At 43.9% G+C, this 19,647-nt stretch overlaps 2 protein-coding genes across 3 annotated transcripts in view; one reads left to right on the forward strand and one right to left on the reverse strand.

The window, feature by feature from the left end:
* The window catches only part of shakB (shaking B), a 139,854-nt gene that overhangs the window by 45,134 nt on the left and 75,073 nt on the right, over window positions 1–19,647 (reverse strand). For both annotated transcript variants that reach the window (XM_017174791.3, XM_070287810.1), the window contains exon 4: window positions 9,757–10,683. The gene's annotated coding sequence lies outside the window, so the exon portion shown is untranslated. The remainder of the gene's footprint in view (window positions 1–9,756; window positions 10,684–19,647) is intronic.
* LOC108080152 (glycerol-3-phosphate acyltransferase 4) lies at window positions 3,860–7,075 on the forward strand. The gene is made up of 2 exons (XM_017174790.3): window positions 3,860–4,033; window positions 5,626–7,075. The coding sequence occupies exon 2, from the start codon at window positions 5,680–5,682 to the stop codon at window positions 6,922–6,924; it is 1,245 nt and encodes a 414-aa protein (XP_017030279.1). The 5' UTR covers window positions 3,860–4,033; window positions 5,626–5,679; the 3' UTR covers window positions 6,925–7,075.

Raw genomic sequence — 19,647 nt, forward strand, 5'->3', positions numbered from 1 at the left:
TGCTTACATTTCATACGAGCATAAGAAAATATTTGCAGCTACATATATGTATTTTTTTTCTTTTTTTTTGTTCCTTCTGCTCAGCTAAACTTTTGTGTGTACTTTTGTTTGGTTTTCCTTTCAGCCACTCCCCCTTCCCTGTCTCTCCTTCTCCTTTTTTCCTCCCCGAGTGTTTGCCTTGCAAGTAATATTTTGAATTTACATAGCCAGGGGGGGGGCGGAGGGGGTGAAAATCCAAGGGATGCGAGTAAATCCAGCTTTAAGGAATGTCAAGCTAATTGAGCCACAAAAAATTCGCTACAATCAAGCTGCAGATTTTGAAATTGGCAATAACAGATTAAGAGGAAATTTCAAGGGTGGAAATGCACTGGGGAAAAGTGGGCTAACAAATAAATTAGCTATACATTTTCCAAGCTTAAATTAAACCCAGTCTCAGTGTACTAAATATATATTTTATATTATTTGCCAGAATTTTCTAGGCTTGCATTTTCTCTTGTGTAACAAAATCCCAAGTAAATATCAGGGAAATTATTATAAAAACTATCAAAAATTTCAATATTTAACAGAATTACAGCCAAAAAGAGCGACAGAGACACTGAGTGGAACCCCTTGAAGGCATTGACTTGCCTTACTGTATTTACATGCCATGCATATTTAAGTTGATTTCCACTTATGTTTCAATTCCGAGCAACGGAACCGAGCTAATAAAATTTGCAATGCATGCAACGCTTGCATATGAAATACAATTAACAAATTGCCGAAACGGAACCCAAACACAGCAGGCATAAAGCACATACAAGAGCTCTCCTAAGTCCCCCCGGCCCCGAAAAATGGCATTCAAAATCAATAAAATGTGCAGTAGCAGTTGGAAAATTGCAAATGGCAGGAAATGAAATGAAATAAAGTGGGGGCGCAGCAGGTGAAAATGTGTGGGGAGTGTACCTGCGAGTTCAGTTACCCAAAAAAGCTGGAAAAGCCTCTGAAAAACGGGTTGGAAAATCCCCAAAAAGAGAGCATTCCAAAGGAACAAAGTCAAGTTCGATAACTGGGGTCAGGGTGAACAATTAGGTATATGTTTTCCAAAGGTTTTTGTGAGACTTCTTTGGTCCTTAAAACAGTTTTCAGAATTTTCTCTATTAATTTCAGGACTTTAATTTAGTAATTTTTATTTTTTTTTTAATACTTTTCAGGTTGGCTATTGAGAGGGGAATTTCATTTACTCGAAAATCTTTAGCCAACACTTTATTGGCTCGGTCACGTGAGCAGATTTTGTGAATCACGTAGCCATTATAGTCAATGTGTGTGTGTGTGTGTGTTGGGGGGGTGGGGGGATGTTTCAGTGTCTGCGTTTTTATGGCCAAATTTCACCTTTCTTTAATGATAAAAGTTTTTAGCTCTCTGTCGGCGGCTCTCTAAGCCATAAAAGACTTATTGCAGCGGCCTAACAAGGTGGTGGCCCATTGCAGTGGGTGGCGCTAGGGTGGCCTAGGGTGGCCTAGGGTGTCCCACTTGTCCATGTGCATTGGCCAAGCCATTCGTTATGGGCCATGCGTTTGGACGTTTTTCGAAATTTATTACATTGCACCGACAAGTTTCGCGTGTTTCGCCTTTGCGCCTACACTTCACTTGGCACACAGACGAAGCCAACCCATCCGCAGGACCACCCACCAGGACCCAGCGTAGCCATCCTGCAGGTGAAGTGCAACTTTTTGCACCTAAGAAATTGCGAAAGGTGCCCCGTACAGCGGGAATTTTCAGCAATACGTCAGGGTATGGGGCTGGAGCATTGGCTGAGAACGTTGACAAGCCCCGAAAAGCGCGGCTCAAAACGTAAACATCGTGAGCAAGTTTTCACATTTCCACCCATTTCTCTCCCGGCTTTTCCACCTACTTTTTGCGGGTGCATTGACCCCAGTTTTGCCTCCCACATGGCAGCGCTTCAAATAAGTAAAAAAAAAATAAAAAAAGAGAGTCGAAAATGCAGCCGGCTAAATGATGGCGAGGAAAATGGCTGTCTGGGAAATCGGGGGTCAAACAGAAAAGTATTGTACATACATACATATAAATATATATGTATATAGAAGAGTATGTATATAGCCTATAGCATACTTTAAAGATTTATGTTGAACATTTTCAGTGCTTGTATTTGTGAATGCTCTGTGCCAGTTCCGAGTCTCTTGAAATTCAGTTGAGACATGACTTAAAGGACTTTAAATGTATTTTTAAAATATAAAAATATTTATATTTATATTTAATATTTTTAAGATATTTAGAACAAACTTTCAAGCTGTGTTTTTATGGATTTTTTTCATGAATTAAAGTAAGCTCTTGGCAGAGTATTCTTTAGTGCGACTTGTCCACTTTTTTGCTACTTATTACGACTGCAATTTTTGCTGGGTTCTTAGTAAAAATAAAAGCCGATGACGATGACGATGACGATGGCAATGTCCCGCATTTTGCAACCCACTCCTAGCCGCAGGCGGCACACTCAATTCGTCGCATTTTCCAAGAGCTTTTCATGTGCGTTCAGGCGCAAAAGTCAAAATGTTTGGTTCAATGAATGCCGAGTGCCAGCCGCCTCCCGACCGGTGCAGGACTTTAAGGCGGCTTTAAGGGCGTGGCCGGGTGATAAATCTCCATCACTTATTTCGAGGATAAACTGACCAAAATTGATTAATTGCCGCAAATAAACGAGGCTTCAAGGATGGATGATTGGCAAACTTGGAGATGCCACCGCAAATCAAAAAATATATAGGAGCACCATTCCAAACCTCTCGATTTTCGAAACTTTCGTCACGTAGTGTCCATCAAACGGAAATAATTTATCAAGAGCCCGGCGACTTATATTAAATAATGACTTGATGACACAAACAACAATACGCTGAGGCCTCCTCTCCCCCACATAATTAGGCGATGGCCGCTCGCTTTTCCGCCTTTTCCCGGGGCTAATTAAAATGCCCGACTCAACAAGGGGAAAAATTATAAATCACATTCCTTGTATTTGATTCTCTGGGTCCTCTCTCTTCCTCCTGGTCCATTTCCATTATGCAAATGTAAACAAGCCGGGTAAATGGCATAAACCAATTATGGCGAAATGCGGGCGGGCTTTAACCATTTTTCCCATCGAGTGTCAAAGGGATTTCCGAGGTTCCTTCCAGCTTCGAAGTTTCAAGGGTCAAACGGCAACACTTTTTTAATTAACTTGGTAGGTTTTGGGGAGAAGGAGGGGTAACAGGACGCTTAAAAATTTCCAGAGAAATTCAAATAAAAAATCTAAGGAAAATGATGCTTTCTCAGAGGAGGAGGGGTGGGAAAACTTGGGAAAATCAATAATATTGTTGGCTAAGAAGTTTGTTGTCATTGCCTCCACCTGTTTGTTTATTTTAATTCATTATGTGGTTACCTGAGACAATAATAAGACTCATACTCTGGGGTAATTACAATGGAAACAAAGGGTAAATGATGTGTTAATCAATGATGAATTCTTTTAAATTATATTCTGTGTATTTTCTTTTATTTTTTAAGTATTTAAATCTCCATTTTTAAGGCCATCTTGTAAGGGAGAATATTAAAAAATGAAATTACTCTCTTCTATGAACAAATTGATCTCGCTTAATCTCATTTTCCCCATCCACTTACTGGTTTTAAACTCGCATCATTATTATTTTTTTAGCAACGAGTAGCTGGCTTTTTATTTTGTACTTAAGCGCTAACAACTTCCCTAATCTCATTATACGGCATTTCTATTTTTTTCCTCGAGCTTTTCATAATCTAAGCAAAATATCCATGAGCATTTTCCCCACAGCACCCACTTCCCGGGGTTATAGGTTACCCCTTGAAAGGCACACACACACACGTAGCAGGTTGTTGAAACGTCAGAGTCAATAAAGAAAATTCTGTGGCAGTGTTACATATTTTTTTTCTTTCGGCTTCGTTTTCGTTCTTTTCCTCAGCCATAACGAAACACAAAATACAATCACGCGGATCAGACAGACGACGACATCGAAATCGGGAACGTGGCTACAACAACCAGGTGAGTGTTGAGCTTTTTTCCCCCCCATTTTCCAACCACACACACACAGACACACACGCGTACACACGCGACTCGCATTACGCGCAACTTTTTTAAAAGTCAGGCAGAAAAATGTTTTTTAAACGCTAAATTACTTTTGAATGGCAGGTGGGCGTTGCCGGCGCATCGTCATGTGGGCGTGTCGCAAACGCCAGCGTCACAATTTCATTTTGTGCTTCCTCATTTACCGCCATATTCCGCATTTCCCGCCGCTTTTCCACCGCTTTTCCCGCGACAACAGGCGCTTTGTCACAAGAGGGGTAGCTTGCTTTTTTTTTCTTTTTTTCGTGTTACGTCTGAAGAGCGGAAATGCTTATCCCAACACTTGAGCGTCACGTGCTGCCGCTCTGTTGGTTTTTGTATAAGCGAGTGAATACCCTATACCGAAAATATATAGCTGATGGGAAATATATTCCTTAAAACATTTATACTACCAAACTCTTGGCTTTAATTATTTTTCTTAAATTCTGTAAAATTTCTATTGATTTTTCATGGTGACCAAGTCCTTCTCCTAGTCACTGGTGCCGCCTTAATTATCTCAAAGAGTGTTTAAATCTGTCCAGCTTTCCTTAGACTTGCCAAACTGTGCCACACACAGATACAGATGCAGATACAGATGCAGATACAGATACAGATACAGGCAGACTCGGCCGCAGAAACGCCTAAGGTCGTTGTCGTTGTCGTTGGGGAAAAGTGGAAAAGTCGCGGGCGTTGGGTGGTATGAGAACACCCTGTAGGTGTTTTGAATGTTTAGCTCAAGTGGCTTTTTAAAACACATTCTATGCTAATTAAGGGCCCGGGACCGGGCCTAAATGAGTTGTCGTTGACGGTGTCTGTCGTCGTTGTTTTGCATTTGATAAGCCAAAGCCAAATCCAAAGCCAAAGCCAAAGCCAAGATTGTTGCCAGCCAATGTAATCAATGGAGCGACGGAAGACGGGCGCCATTGCGTAATCCTTAAAGAGCGTTCGCGGGCCCATTTAATTAACGAATTAACAAAGCCAGAAGTTTTTGTGGCCCTTAAGTGATTTCAACTCGGGAGATACACACACCCGATCTGCGGCAAACATTTTGCGGCCTTGTTATGGCATAATTGAATTATTGCCATGTTGAAAAAATATAAGAAAATGGGGAAAAATGGGGAAACCCAACCCAAATATAACCCAAACCCGACCGAAAAAACCAGAGTGAAAAAAAATTTCAGGCAAGACGACGGCAAAGTTCGTCCTTCGTCCTTCGGCCTTCCTATTTTTTTCCTCCTTCACATCTCGGGCTAAATAAATCAAAAGTCTTAACAAAGCGGGCCGAGAGAAAAATATGAAGGCGGGGGGAAAATCGAGGCAAAAGCCAAAAAGTCGGCGCTAAATTGAATTAGGGCTTTAATTGGGAAATTTGTGGGCAAACTCATGGGGGGGGTGGGCATGCACTTTAACGGGAATAATTTACATTTCAAGACTACAAGGATTTCCGGAGGTTTCCCACAAAAAATCACCCTAGCTGGGAGTTTCTGCTTAGTTTTAATCGAACCCCAATCACTACTAACTCTTCTTTGCAGCCTTTTTAGTTCCCCCAATGACGCAGTATATCCCCAGTGGAGTAGTCTGATGCGATGCTGCTTCTGTTGGCCACCGTATGCCTGGTCTGCTGGTCCTCCTTCTTCTGGCTGCAAGCCCTCTATTTGAGCCTGCTGGAATGTCTCTTTGCCTGGATTAACCAGGAGCTGGGAAGGTATACGCGCCGGGAGCAAGCGGCAAGGCGGAGCAGCCAGGATCTGGAGGAAGCCTTCGAGCCTGGCGCCACGGGCGATGGTCCCAGCGGTCCCAATAAGAGCTCGTCGTCATCGCCGGTTATCAAGAGCAGGTTGGTCAGGCGAGTTGAGCAGATGAGCAGCCTGGTCAGCCTGGGCCTGGAACTGATCCTCGAGGATGAGGTGACGCCGCACTTTGTGGCCGCCCCGGTGCCACATGGCCAGTGGAATCTGCTCACTCGAAACCTGGGCCAGCTGGTGGGCGAGCTCCACTGGCGTCTGCGGCTCGTCTGGCTCCTCGGCTGGCTCACCCGATACGTGCTGCTGCTGCCCCTGAGGACGCTGGCCGCCTGGGCGAGTCTCTTTCTCACCAGCGTCATTGCGGCCGTGCTTGGCCAGTTGCCCGAGAGCCATCTGAAGCAGCTACTGGTGGAGCAAGTCCTGCGTCAGTGCTTCCGCATCATGGCCGGCTGTCTGCCCATCATCCGGCGATTCCACAATCCCGAACATCGCCCCACCAGGGGCATCTGTGTGTGCAATCACACGAGTCCCCTGGACGTCCTGGTGCTCATGTCCGATGCCCACTACACGGTGACTGGCCAGATCCACGACGGCATTATCGGAGTGTTCCAGCGTGCCCTCTCCCGCGTCTCACCGCAGATGTGGTTCGACCGGGGTCAGCTGGGCGATCGCGAGGCCCTCAAATTGATCCTTCGCAGGCACAGCGGCTCTGCAGATAGGCCACCGATCCTGCTCTTCCCGGAGGGCACTTGCATCAACAACACGGCCGTGATGCAGTTCAGGAAGGGGGCCTTCGCGGTGAGCGACGTTGTCTATCCGCTGGCCATCAGCTACGACCGGCGGTTTAGTGAGGCCTTCTGGAACAGCAGCCGGCACTCAATGCTGCGCTATATGTTCATGCTGGTCAGCTCCTGGTGCACCGCCTGCGACGTCTGGTATATGGAGCCGCTCAGGCGGCGTGGCAATGAGTCGCCAGTGGAGTTCTCCAATCGCGTGAAGGCTGCAATCGCAGCTCAGGCGAATATCGATAGCCTGCCCTGGGACGGCAACCTGAAACGAAGGAGTCCGGTGAGGGACTGGCTGTAAGTCCCAGGTACCTCCAAGCATCCTCAGAACGTGAGCCGCACAAAGATATATATTTATATATTTATTATATTCATAGAGCAGCAAATTTGATTTGATTTTTTCTTAATACCCTTGGCATTAAATACAATTACCATATATAGCTGTGTTGATTAACCCAAATGGCTGATACCGTGGATACCTTGGGGCATGAATCTATCCTCTTTCGAGCTTTCTACTGAATGATCCTTAGGTCTAGGTGACTCGAAAAATGCGTTTGCTGGAGGATCGTCTCGATATCTCTACCTCGAGCTCTCTATTGAATGATAGGTGAGGACACGGATATATTGTGAGACCACCTACCGTTTTGGCTGGACTATTTTCCGCTCTCCGTGGCGGATCGAGGCGTTGGGTCCGTAGCGGCCGAGCAAAGCGCTCTGAGATTGGGAGACGCCGCCGGCGGCGGATGCGGAGGCCGCGGTGATCGCTGCGAGGCCGCTGCGCAGGGAGGTGCAGGTGCCGAGGGCGGCTAGGTCGCGCGGATGGGCGAGCCCCAAACCGAAGGCCGACTGTGAGTGCACCGCATAGTCGAGGCCGGGCAACTCCAAGGAGGCGATCGGGTGGATGCGGGTCAGGGAGAGCGTACTCTCCAGAACCGTGCTGAGGAGCGGGGCGCTGCGCAGGGATCTCAGGCTGCCGCGGCGCGTAAGCGTGTCCGGCTTATACATCCGGGGCGGGGTGATGGGGGCTACCTCGCCCCGTTGCCTAATAGCGCGTCACCTCCGGTTGTTGTTTTTTTTTTTGTTATAAATATTTTTTTCTTTTTATGTATTTTAGGTAGGGTCAGGGGAGCACAAGTCACTATTCGCGGCTTTGGTGATTTGTAATTGCCGTAAACGGTCTGGTTCGCTTATCGTCACCGCTCCTGCCAGACGAACGGCGTGCTGGTCACTCGCAGCAGTGGACTTTATGAGCAATTAGGTTGTTTATTGTGCAAAACTCGCGGGTCACGCAACTCTTAGTGGCCAGCGGCAGACGGGATTTCCTGATTTCCCGCTGGCTTGTTTCCGACCATGCTTTCCTGCTTTGGTGCTTTCCTGCTTTCGTGCTATTCTGCTTTCTGGCTTTCCTGCTCTCTTGCTACTGTTGTGTTTAGATTTCTGCTTTTTAAGATAACTGCTTTGACGCTATTTATATTTTCTTTGCTCACAAGGTTATCCTTCTTCCCAACTCGCTTTTCTATCTGCTTTTCACTTGCCAGCTTGCTTTTCTTCAAACTGTCGTAGCAAAGTAAGTTTGGTCTGTTTCTTCTGCTTGTTTTCTATATTTCTATCATTCTTCTACTCCTGTAAGCTTGCTCTTTTGGTCTTTTCTGCTTTCATCTTGAAGTTCCAGGCTTTCCTGCTTTTTATTTGCTTTTCTACACTATTTGCTTGCTTTAAAGCATGCTTTTATCTTGCTTGCTTAACTTTCTTAAGTGCTATACAATATTTTTTATATTTTTTTGTTTTAATATATATGCTTTTAGCTTTTCCTCATTGATTTTCTTTGATTTGCTTCTGATTTGCTTTCTTTTTGCTTCTGCTTTTTTTCTAATTTGCTTCTGCTTTGCTTCTTCTTAGCTTCTTTTTTTGCCTCTGCTTTTGCTTTTGCTTTGCTCTGATTCTGCTTTGGTTTCTCCTCCCGATCGGATCCCTATTTAGCTGCTTTTTAACCCGATTTATTGCTTTTCCCGCTGCCTAACCGTGCTTTCGCCTTTGCGTGCTTTCCGTCACCTTTCCTTGGCACCTTGCTTTTGCTGCTCGCCTGCTTGCTGGCGTTTTGTTGGCACAAATGTTTAAACAAATTGCTTGTCGCTTGGCTGGTGTCACTGCTGGCGTTGACTGGGCCGTCGCTCTCGTGCTGCTTGCTTGGCTGCTTTGCATACAAGATTTGATTTGTCAGATTGCAGATTGCCATTGCGATTGAAAGCGGACACGCGGGACTTCCCCCGCCTAAACGAATATGCGCCAGTGGGTGGTGGGGGCTACTGGGCTGGTCTACTGGCCGCCTAGATATTTGGCTATTGGGTCATTTTGGTGTGGGCATCGCAATTGTGCACAACTAATTGATGGATGGCAACTGGCCCTCCGTCGCCTAATGAGTGTGCATTCGCGCCTGCAGTCGCAGTCGCATTCGGGGCGCCGCTCGGCTAAGTGATTCATCGAAAGCAACTCTGATTAATGGCACTTGGCACTAGTCGCTAATCACTAATCTCTATTCACTAATCTGTCCGACTCGCTAATGAGTAATTCACTGAGATCCCAGCAAGAAGTCTACCATTTAACGCCGAATTCATAGACAAGTTCGCAGAATGAGACAATTATTTCGGGCAAGAATTGCTTTTACGATCGATCAAGAGGTGCTTTCGATTTTAAATGCTGTCCAAAGGTAGACTACAGAATATATACTTTATTTATATTTATTTATATTTTGGATATTTTAGACAGAGAATAAATCGTCTTGTTTTGATTTATTTTCCACTAGATTAGCTTTGTTACTAAACCCATGAGATGTACACAAGACCTCGGATGAGTGATAACTACATAGTATTATAGAGAAATATATTTACAGTTGAAATGCTTAAGACTAACGACAGATATATAAATGGAAAGTATAAAATAAGCTCCGCAGATTGGAAATCGTTACTGTACTATCCACTTTTTGGCTTGTAACTCAAAAGCGGAAACCACACATGATTTTCAATCCTTCAGAGATTGTTTGCAATAAATATAGATAGATTTCGATAGATTTTGATAGATTTTGATAGATTTCGATAGATTTACTGGGTTTATGATCTAGTTAAGCTGAACTCACTTGTGTCAAATCTAAACGAACGATGATGAACGAACGTTGTTCTTGATAATGGCAATGGCATTGGCAGTGTTGGGGGCGTTATGCTGTTGTTGGCTGCTGCTGGCTGTTGTTCTGGCCTTTTCCGGCTGGCGTCCTCCTGCTCGCGGGGGGGCAGCCCTTGGCCGCCCTCTCACCTTGATGGCTTTCCTTCGCTCGATTTGTTGCCCTGCCGTATCGCTTTCCACTCTCGTTGAACACTGAACACTGCACTTTTGTTTTGGTTTATGTTTGCTTTGGTTTTGCCTTGTGTTTTTTATTTTTTATTACTGGGTTTCGGGTTTATTGTATATATTTATGAATCTAGTTTTGATTTGGTATTTACAGTAATGTGCATGGCTTGATCGCTGGCTACGTTGAGTTGATCTGAGTTACTTGAGTTTGCTTTTGATGAAGGGGACAACGGCAATCGGGCGCTGGCTGCACGATTGATTTACTGACTGACTGAGTGACTGGGTGACTGGCTGACTGGCTGACTGACTGACTGACTGACTGACTGACTGACTGACTGGCTGACTGGTTGGTTGACTGACTGACTGACTGACTGATTGAACCTACGTGTGAAAACCGCAACGAATCAAATGGGCAACCATTCCAATCTAGTCTCAGGCTTGTTCCAGACTGATACTGATCCTGATCCTGGATTGCCAGCTCTCTCTCTGGCCATTTGCCATCGGGTCCAATCCATGGTCCTCTTCGTCCAGCGACCTTCGTCCTTCGCCGCCCCTGGAATCCACAGTCCGCTCCTCACCGCCGCTCACACATCTGTCGCCGCCTCTGTCTGCTCCCGTCTCGCTCGCTCCCTCTGTGTGAGTGTGTGAGCAGGTGCGAGCAGCCCCCCCCAAAAAAAAAAACACAAACTTTCACCTGTCCTCATAGACACTCAACGATCTGTAATGGAGAGAAGAAAAAAAGGAGCATTTAGAAAATACGAAAAATGTTTAATTAATTAACTATTTCTAAATGTAAATCTTGAAATCAAGAAACTATTTTTTAGATATTTTTTTATCTATTAAAATGGTTGTTAAAATATTCCTTGAGGTACTTTAAAGTCTTGTCATAATCATAAACAAGTATCTGCATTTCCTCGATTAATATTTTCCCCGAAAGTGCCTGTCGTTTATGACGCCACAAATATTCGATAAATATGAAAATTTCTAATCGCATTCTTGCTTCTTTTCATTATTATTTTGTTTTGTTGTTTTTTACTCGCCGCTTCTCGCTCTTTCTTTATCTTTTTGGCAACTTTTTCGTGACCTATCTGGGAAATCAGCAACAGAATTCGGTTTTAGGGCAGGAAAAATTACAACAGTGGGCGAACCCGCCCACCGATGCTGTCCACGTTTGGGTCATTCGGAAAAGTGCGCGGGGTTGGGTGATTTTTCCATCATTTTCCACTCAAACGGGGTGGCTGTGGGCGTGAACCGCAGAATGTTTTAAGCCACTCAAATGCAGCGCCCCATTTCCCCACCCCCGATTTTTCCCGCTTTTCCTCGATGTGTGATGTGGGTGATTACAGCCGGAGGGAAATTTTGTGCCCAACAGCAAAAATAATGAAAGTATTTGCTTTGCTAAGCACAAAAATATGTCAAAGTAAATTTCTCTTCATTTTTTTTTTCGCCCAACCGACCGACCTCCTTTCTATCCTTTTCCCAGTGTGTGGTTGTTTGTGGGAAAAGCGGAGGGAAAAGTTGGGGGTTCACTGAAGTCGCGCTGGCTGCGTTGAAATGCGTCGCACGTAGCCATGTAGCAGATTTTCTTTTTAATATTTATATGCCCCCTCGCAGCGAAAAACTGCAGCAGTTAGATACTGGGACTCGTAGTTACTTCTGATATTACTGCTTACGGCTTGAACTTTACTGGGAGACTTGGGCAGATACCCTGTAATACACACACTTGTAATTCCCACCTATTTATTTGCCTTAACTTGGCCTAAAATCTTTAATTCCAAACTTAATACGATAGAAGAATCCCCTAATACATGTTTTATTTCAACATATTTACCCGTATTATTTTCCACAATTTTCCAGGGTATCAGCCCCCTCGATTATACCCATTTCAGGGGCCCTTCACGTGCTCCTTTTTTCATTCGCCTCGTTTCTGCTTAATGCGAACTCGTTGCGGCAGTTAAAGTTGCAGCAGAGCTGGCTGAGGCAATTGTAATTAACTTTTAGATGGCTTTTCTGAGTTTTCCCCGGCTAGTTTGGGCTTCGGGGGCGGTGGAAAGCCGGTTAAAATGGGGGGCTCGGTCGGGGTCAGAGAATGTGAAAGCTAGTGGGGGCCTGGCTTCTTGCAAATGAAATGCGTATTCTTGGCCTCAAGGAGCGGCGCGGGGCTTTGGCTTCTTGCCTTTGCAATTGTAATGAGATCCAAGCAACACGCACAGAAATGGTAATGCTTGGATGGCGGAGGACAGAGTGGGGAACCGGAAGTGGATGTTCTGATGGGATTTCGCAGACATTCTGGCAAGTTTATTAGATCATCCCGGAATGTGTCCGCCTGCAAATTATTAAAGAGATAGTGTGGGCGCAAAAGGAAGTTTCTCATGTTTTATATTTCAAAATGGAAACTTTTTTTTGCCGCTCCAGAGAATGCTTGACGACTCTTGGTGGGGAAATATGCAATTACACTTGCATTTATTATTATTATATTTTCTTTCTCTATATTTTATTTTCCAAAAACCATGCTAGACAGCTATTTAAGTGCTTAAAAATCAGTGTCTTGTCACTTGGCGCCCTGAGCATTATTTAAGGACTTGCTTGTCGCGTGATTTCGGGACATCCCCCCAACCCCCAGTGTTCCTGACCAATTTAACCCCATCAGGACATCAGGAAGCGCTTTGTCTTGGCGTCAATTGCCTGGTAGCTCCTCCTCGAGGGCAATGAATTGCTATGATTTATGTCTCCGTTCGAGACGGAATTTACATTTGCCCGGCTTTAAAATTTATTCGGAAAATGGCAAATGTCCCGCGGCAGCTGTCGGGGGGGCAACAAAAAAAAAAAAAAAAAAAAACCAAACAGCAAGAAAAAATAAATAAAACACAGTAAAGTTACGCCGAGCAAAATGAAATCGTGGCAGAAAAAGACCCATATCATGCCGCTGCTGTTCCCCTACGGTTTGCGATATGATATATCACGATTACTGCTGACTATTGCTTATTTTGAAATCTGTTTCCCCCAGACCGCTTTCCCGCATTCAGACCGCTTTTTACCGCTTCCACCGCCCTTCCCCTGGCCAGAGAACAACATTCTTGTTGCGGCTTGACGGGTAAACAAGCGAATCCATCAATCAACCGCACGTAGAACCCACACAAAAGTGACAATGTGGGTGGGCCCCTGAGCCGCTCCCTCTCCCCCATTTTCCGGGGAAAACCCCTTTACCCTGATGCCTGTCACAACCCTAAATGTAACCCTGAAAAGGAGAATTCGATATGCACGCATCGTACGAAATGAAATTTCAGGATAAAGGAAAATAACTCGAATCTTTTGATACATTTTTTCGGTAGGTGAGAGAGTATATTTAATAAAGATCAAGTTAAGTGCCTAAATGGCAAAATAGGTTGGTTTTTGACCCACTTTACTCGTTTAAAAATATATTTTTAGGATTTTAAACACACGAGGATATAATAATGCTGAAGTATGAATGTTTAATTGGAATTATGGAATGGAAAATAAATTCTAAAATATACAAAAACTATATTAAACCAAGAAATATTATCCGATTTACTTATATTCCTATATATGCAATCCCTCCTCTTCCACATAAACCAATAAAAAAACCCAAAAAAGCAACATATTAACAATAAAATAATCAAGTCGTAAAGTCCGCATGCGTTGTCTGTTTTAAGACCCTCACCAAGTGCTGGTACTCTGAATAATGGTCCTTTGATGCTTTATTCTTCCAAAAATAAAAAAACAAAAAATAAAAAAAATCAAGAGAAACTTTACCTATTAAATGCCGGTTCAAGAAACGCTTCAATTAAGAGAGTTACAGACAATGTTGCTGGCCCCTTTCTAAGGGAGTAAAGTGCGGATCATAAAGCGAATGTCAACCGTCTTCCCCGCCAAGAACTAACCGCGATTTGTCAGGATTATTGGGGGCTCTTGTTCGGGCTGCCTAAGCAGCGTCATCAATATAAAGTTAGCTGCGAAAAAAGCACGGTTTCCGCTACTTTTGACTGATAGACTCGTACTTCTTTGTTCAACTTTATTATTCTTGGCAAACTGCTTCCACTTCTACTATATTTTCCTCCGGCTGAGCTGGTACTTCCTTTGTGTCCTGTTTTTATTTTATTTTTTCTTGGGTTCTTGACTGTGTTTTGGTAGTGTGCAAACTTTTTGTTGCTCGTAAATTTTATGAAATAAAATGGCAATAAAACATGGCCTAAGCATGTGTGTGTGTGGGTTCGTGTTTCTGTGTATTCTGCAATTATTTGATTACTTTTGCTACCCGAAAATTTATTAGCTAAACAAACATGGAAATTCACACACAGGGAGAGAAACTTTTGCCAAGGCACGTTGGAAAGCGGAGTGCAAATATTGAATTAATCAAATTTCACTCTCCTGTGTGTAATTATTCGTGAGATTATAGCCGCAAACTCTGTGTATTTGCACAGAGAACGAGCCTGGGAGAAGCTGGGTCTTGGTTTCCAAGTGGAAACACCTGAAAACACCTCAGAACTGAACAGAGTCCAGGCTGAAAGACTAGAAACAAGTCTTCATATTGAAGTATAATATTTTAGAATATTTTCAGGCACTTTTAAAATAGAAAACAAGAACTATTAATATATTTTATGCCTGATACGGCCCCAGAACCCTGTGTATTCTGGCCATGTCACGCGTGTTGCCTAAAAAGTTTACGATGGGTTAAGCTGGGCTTCAAAATTTCATGACTTTCCAGCATTCGGTAGATCCCATGTCACAGCCAAAATACCTGATAATCCGTACGAAACTAGCATAAGTCCTTGGCCACACAACACCCGCCGACCCACCACACACACGACTAGGCCGAAAGTGACACAATTTTGTCAACGGAAATTTGTCAAATCGACTTAAGCCACTTAGGGGTATAAATGTATATATAAATGGGTATAAATGCGTGAGGGACGCCCCCAGTGATGCGTCGATAATGCGATTTCAATGAGCATATGCGTTTATCACATTAAAAGACAATTTGCCATATTAGAAAAAAAAGAAAGAAGAGACGAGAGGCCCGAAATTGCGGATCAAAAGCATTCGGGACACAATCCTTTTGCCAGGGATTAGGCGATGGCGATGGCGATGGCGAAGGCGATGGCGATGGCGATGGCGAAGGCTCTGGCGAAAAGTGGGTAGCAAATCCAGTGAAGGACCGCGAATCGAATCAATAAAATTCAAATTAGTTTTGGGCAATCAGAGCCGAAGTCCCAAACAGCCAGCCAGCCTACTGCCTTGCCATTCGCAATCCCATCATCCAACGGGACGGGCCAATCATTTATCCATTGCCATGGCAAAAAGGATTCGCTCTCCTTCTGGCCGAAAGTGTTTGTAGCCCACTTGAAACAAAAGAAAATCATCTTCTGGCTGCTGGGGGGAAAAATCTGGCCGAAATCCCTGGTAAGTGGGTCGAGTTGTTATCCGGACAAATCAAATCAGAATCAAGTAATTTGCCATGATTCCTTGGCGCTGTGACCGCAAGCTCAATTAAATTAACGAAAATCCAGGGACGACGACAAGATGTACAAGTCGAAGTGGACTAGCAGATGCCCTTACTCCTACTAATTAAGGTACTTCCCTGTGAGTTTTGTAATTGTTTTTTATTTATAATATATTATTTCCTACTTAGCTGACTGTATTTTTTGTATTTCATGACTTGATACTCTGTCAACAAATCGATTTGGTGACTGGCTTATCTGGCAGTCAATTGAACCGAAATAAGCCAGGGAAAGTGTGTGCTGGCTTGGAAAAGAAATCCCCTGAAAATGGGTGCTAGGGCTTTTGTGTTACCATCCTCGATATCCTCTATCGCCGCTTTTCCCCAGCGAAACCCTGACCCCTTCTTGGCACGCCTTGACGCTTCGTTGGGCTTTCGACGATTTGCATCCCCTTGTCCTACATAACTTCCTGAACTCCACAGGACCAGAACACCAAAAACAGCAAAACACCAAACCCGTTTCAGGACAACATTCCGGCAATCCCTCAGCTAGTTTGTGGGTCATGGTTGCTGCGGCCAAGGCGTTAAGTGTCCTGGATTTATTATTAGATTTGTCTGCCGGCAGGATGTGTGTTATGTCTTCCTGTTGTGCGTGGCAAATCTCAACAAATATGCCTGGCAACTTTAGTTAAAGTTCCCCGACGCCGAAGCCCAACCGAATCCAATGCGCTAATGTGGTTTGTTAGTTTTTCCTGGCAGCCATTAAAAGGCTTTGTTATGGGATTTGTGTACGTGTTGAAATTTCCAAAGTCTCTTCGTCACAATGGCCCCCTGCAATAATCAATTTAGGTGAAATTTTTGGCAAGAGCAGCTTTAAGCCCAAACTGTTTGTGTGTGTGTGTGTGTGTGTGTATCCTGGCCAAACCGATTATGAGCATCTTAAGAGCTACAAATTTGCTACGCTTTATGGCCCCAGGATCTTGGAGGAATCGGGCTATCGGGGAGGGGAGGTTGCACTTTAAGTGTTGCTCAATATTTAATGGTCGCCAGTTGAGTTTTCCTTCTCCCCTCCTCAGAGTCTTTTAAATCCAATTTAAGACAAAGGAAAATAAATAAGACAAAACCCAGGGAATTGGGTCATGCATCATGTGCTTGGTGTCTTTTCAATTTAATTAAAAAGGCATTTTCTTTGAGAAATGTATTAAAAGCAATGTGTCAAAGTCCTTTCAAATTATTAAATTATTAAATTTGATTTTCAATCTAATTTTTATAGCAGCTAAATTCGGGGAAATCTGCAAAAAGATTTGTTTTCTGGGAAACTCGAGTGAAAGCCAAACTAATTCGGTGACAAAAAGGATATATCAGATTCACAGAGGGAGACGAGTTATTTTCCAGGCCTAGGGAGAGCTATATCCCCTGTTTCTCGCCTTTGTTTCCCCGAAACCTTAAGCCCCTTTCTCGGCTTTTTCCCTTCTCAATGTGCCTGTTTTTCTTGGCTTTTCCCGTCTCGCCTGGGTTTTGGCTTCGGTTTCTGTGTCGGTCTTTCGCATTTTTCTTCTTTTTCCCCCGTTTTTTTCGAGCATCGGTTTATTTTTATAGTTATTACACCCAGCCTTTGTCGTGGGTTGTCTTTATTGTGTCACGCTGCCGCTTCAACTCTTTGCCTTGGGCGGGCTCTGCCCACCAATCCGTGGGCATCCTCTCGAGCACCTTATTGTTCTCATCGCCCATCATCCATCGTCGTCGATTTCTTCGCTTTTCTTTGCTTTTCCTCGCCTTTCTCTCTCTCTCTCTCTCTCTCTCTCTCTCTGTTGCGGTTTATTTCTCTTTTTGCCGCTGTTTTTGTTTCTGCTGCTTTTATGTGGTCTCAGTTTTAAAAGGATTAAGCTGTCGTTAGGTTTTCCCACCAACCACCACCCATCAGGCAGGAGTGCCTTCCTCCTTCCTTGCTTTTTCTTCTTTGAGTGCGTCTCGACTTTAAGCATCGATTATCCATAAAAAGCTGCAGACAGAGACGGCAGCTGGATGAGCAAAAGAGACAGCCAACGGTGGTCATCTTCTGTTGCATCTTGGCTGAAAATCTATTATTGATTCCATATGCAAAGCAGCATGGGGATCGGGGAATATATGGTCCTGCCACAGGCTTTTATCAAATAAAATTGCAATCACAGTCTGGACATACTCTATGGCAAAAGTCGGAGGCTTTTAAGAAGTAAAATTATTAACAAATTAAACAATAACCTTTTTGTAAATATATATACAATTTAATAGTACCTTTTGGTAAAGTATAATGACCATAAATACTTAATATTTCTTCCTTTCAGGAGTTAATGTTATTTCTATAAATATTTCCCTTAATTGGAATCCCTTTTCCTCATCCTTCACACCTTTTAATTACCTCAACGCGCATCAAGTTAATCAATGGGGTTTTTCTTTTAATTTGTTTTGCCAAGTATCAGCCCCGGAATCAAGTAAATATAACACCCTTTTCCCTCCTCATGCATGAATTTATTCGAGTTGTTTAACTTTCTCAGGTAATCTGAGTTACCTGTCAACACCACGTGAGAAACTCAAACAGAGGGCGAGAGGATCGGGAGGGAGTCTGCTTGCAAAAATCAACACAATGTGGCCAGAAAGTCGAAAAGGTGTCCGACGGAGAAAGAAACCCAAAAAAAAAAAAAAATAAGGAAAGCTGGAAAAACAAAGCAGAGATGGAGAAAGAAAGCGAAACTAAAGGACATAACCGAAGGACCCAAAGACAAAAGGCGGCAATAAACCTGCGTAAAAAGGGGTGGGCTTTCACTGCCAAAAGGTGTTGGCTGAAAAAGCATATTTTGCTGTTTTCAGGCAGCCAACCAAAAAGGGTTAGACAGGAAAATGAGACTGAAACAGGACTTAAAGGATGCTCTCTATTTAAAGGGGGGAAAAACTTAAGAAACAAGTCAAATGTTACTAACTTTAAGTGATCAAAAGTTGGAGTTTGATATTTAAATTATCAAAAAACCAAATTAAAATAAATTTAGAAATTTTAAGGCCAAGCTAGTCGGCTTGTCCACCTTGGAAAGAGTATCAGAAAATGTGCGCAGCGATAAAAAATAATAAAATTTAAAATGTAAAGGGCAGACTGGTCAGGAATGGCAGGGTCTGGGCCCGCACAAGATGGGAAAAAGGGGGATGGCCTTAGCATATTGTGTCACTGCTCGTTTTGCGGTGTGTGTGTGCCCCTTTTGGGGTTCCCCCTTTTTTTTCGGGACACTTTTTCCCTTCTGCTTTTTATGACCACGTTTGATCGGACCCTGCCCCCCGCCTCCCATGTGTGTGGCCAAATTAAATGCCACAAGAAAAAAACGATTTCGGGGGGGGCTGAGTGGATTTTTACCTTTTTTTCAGAGCTTTTTTTTCCGCTTCTTTTTTTTTTACTTTTTCTTCTTTCGTTTGTCGAGAGGTCAGCGGACAGGTGCGGCAGGTGACATTGGACAGATTGGGTTAGCTCGGTACCTTGGCCAAAAGTCCAGCAGGGAAAAGGGGAAATGTGGGAGGCAGCGAGATCATGATGACAACGAAATGAATGAGGGAATTCAGGGAAATTCAGGAAAGGCGACTTTAAAGTGGGGTTTTCTCCCTGGAATTCCCTGAAGTTTCTAATGGCATTATCTAAGATATAAATGAAAATCCACATAAATTATAGGGAAATCTGCTAGTTACCTTTACCGCAAATGGCTCCACCCTTTGTCCTTGCTTTTTTGCGCCCCTTCACAGTAATTAGCATGTGGCAGGCACACATTCACATTGCATATCTATAATTGCCAGATCTCGACCAAGTGCAATCATACTTAATGCAAAGTGGTCGGTCAGTAGTGCCGGGCCCTTCGTTCGTTACCTTTCCTCTCGTTTTTTTTTTCTGCTGGATTTCCACAGTGTTTTCCCCAGGATTTAGCCAGGCTCAGCCCTCTTAGCTCCTCGCTCTTCGGAGGCTTTTCAATTGTGGCACTCATCTCGGGGCCCTCATTTCATTCACCTGACTGCCGCTGCTGCTGGCCTTATCACGACCTTTTGCGGCCTATTCAGGGGGCTGGCTCGGTCCACCTTTTACACCTTTCCTCCCTCTCCCCCCTTGGGCGACCTGTACCCTCCGACACCGCCGTTATTTAGGCACGTAGGCGTGCTCAAGCGAGCGACAGTCGGCGAACACACACACGCACACAGGCAGGAGAACATATTTCA

Source organism: Drosophila kikkawai, chromosome X (assembly GCF_030179895.1).
Source record: "Drosophila kikkawai strain 14028-0561.14 chromosome X, DkikHiC1v2, whole genome shotgun sequence".
In the NCBI taxonomy this organism is placed as follows: domain Eukaryota; kingdom Metazoa; phylum Arthropoda; class Insecta; order Diptera; family Drosophilidae; genus Drosophila; species Drosophila kikkawai.

What these genes read in the sequence shown, in the direction of transcription:
- LOC108080152 (XM_017174790.3), top strand. Translation starts at nt 5,680, where the DNA reads ATGCTGCTTCTGTTGGCCACCGTATGCCTGGTCTGCTGGTCCTCCTTC.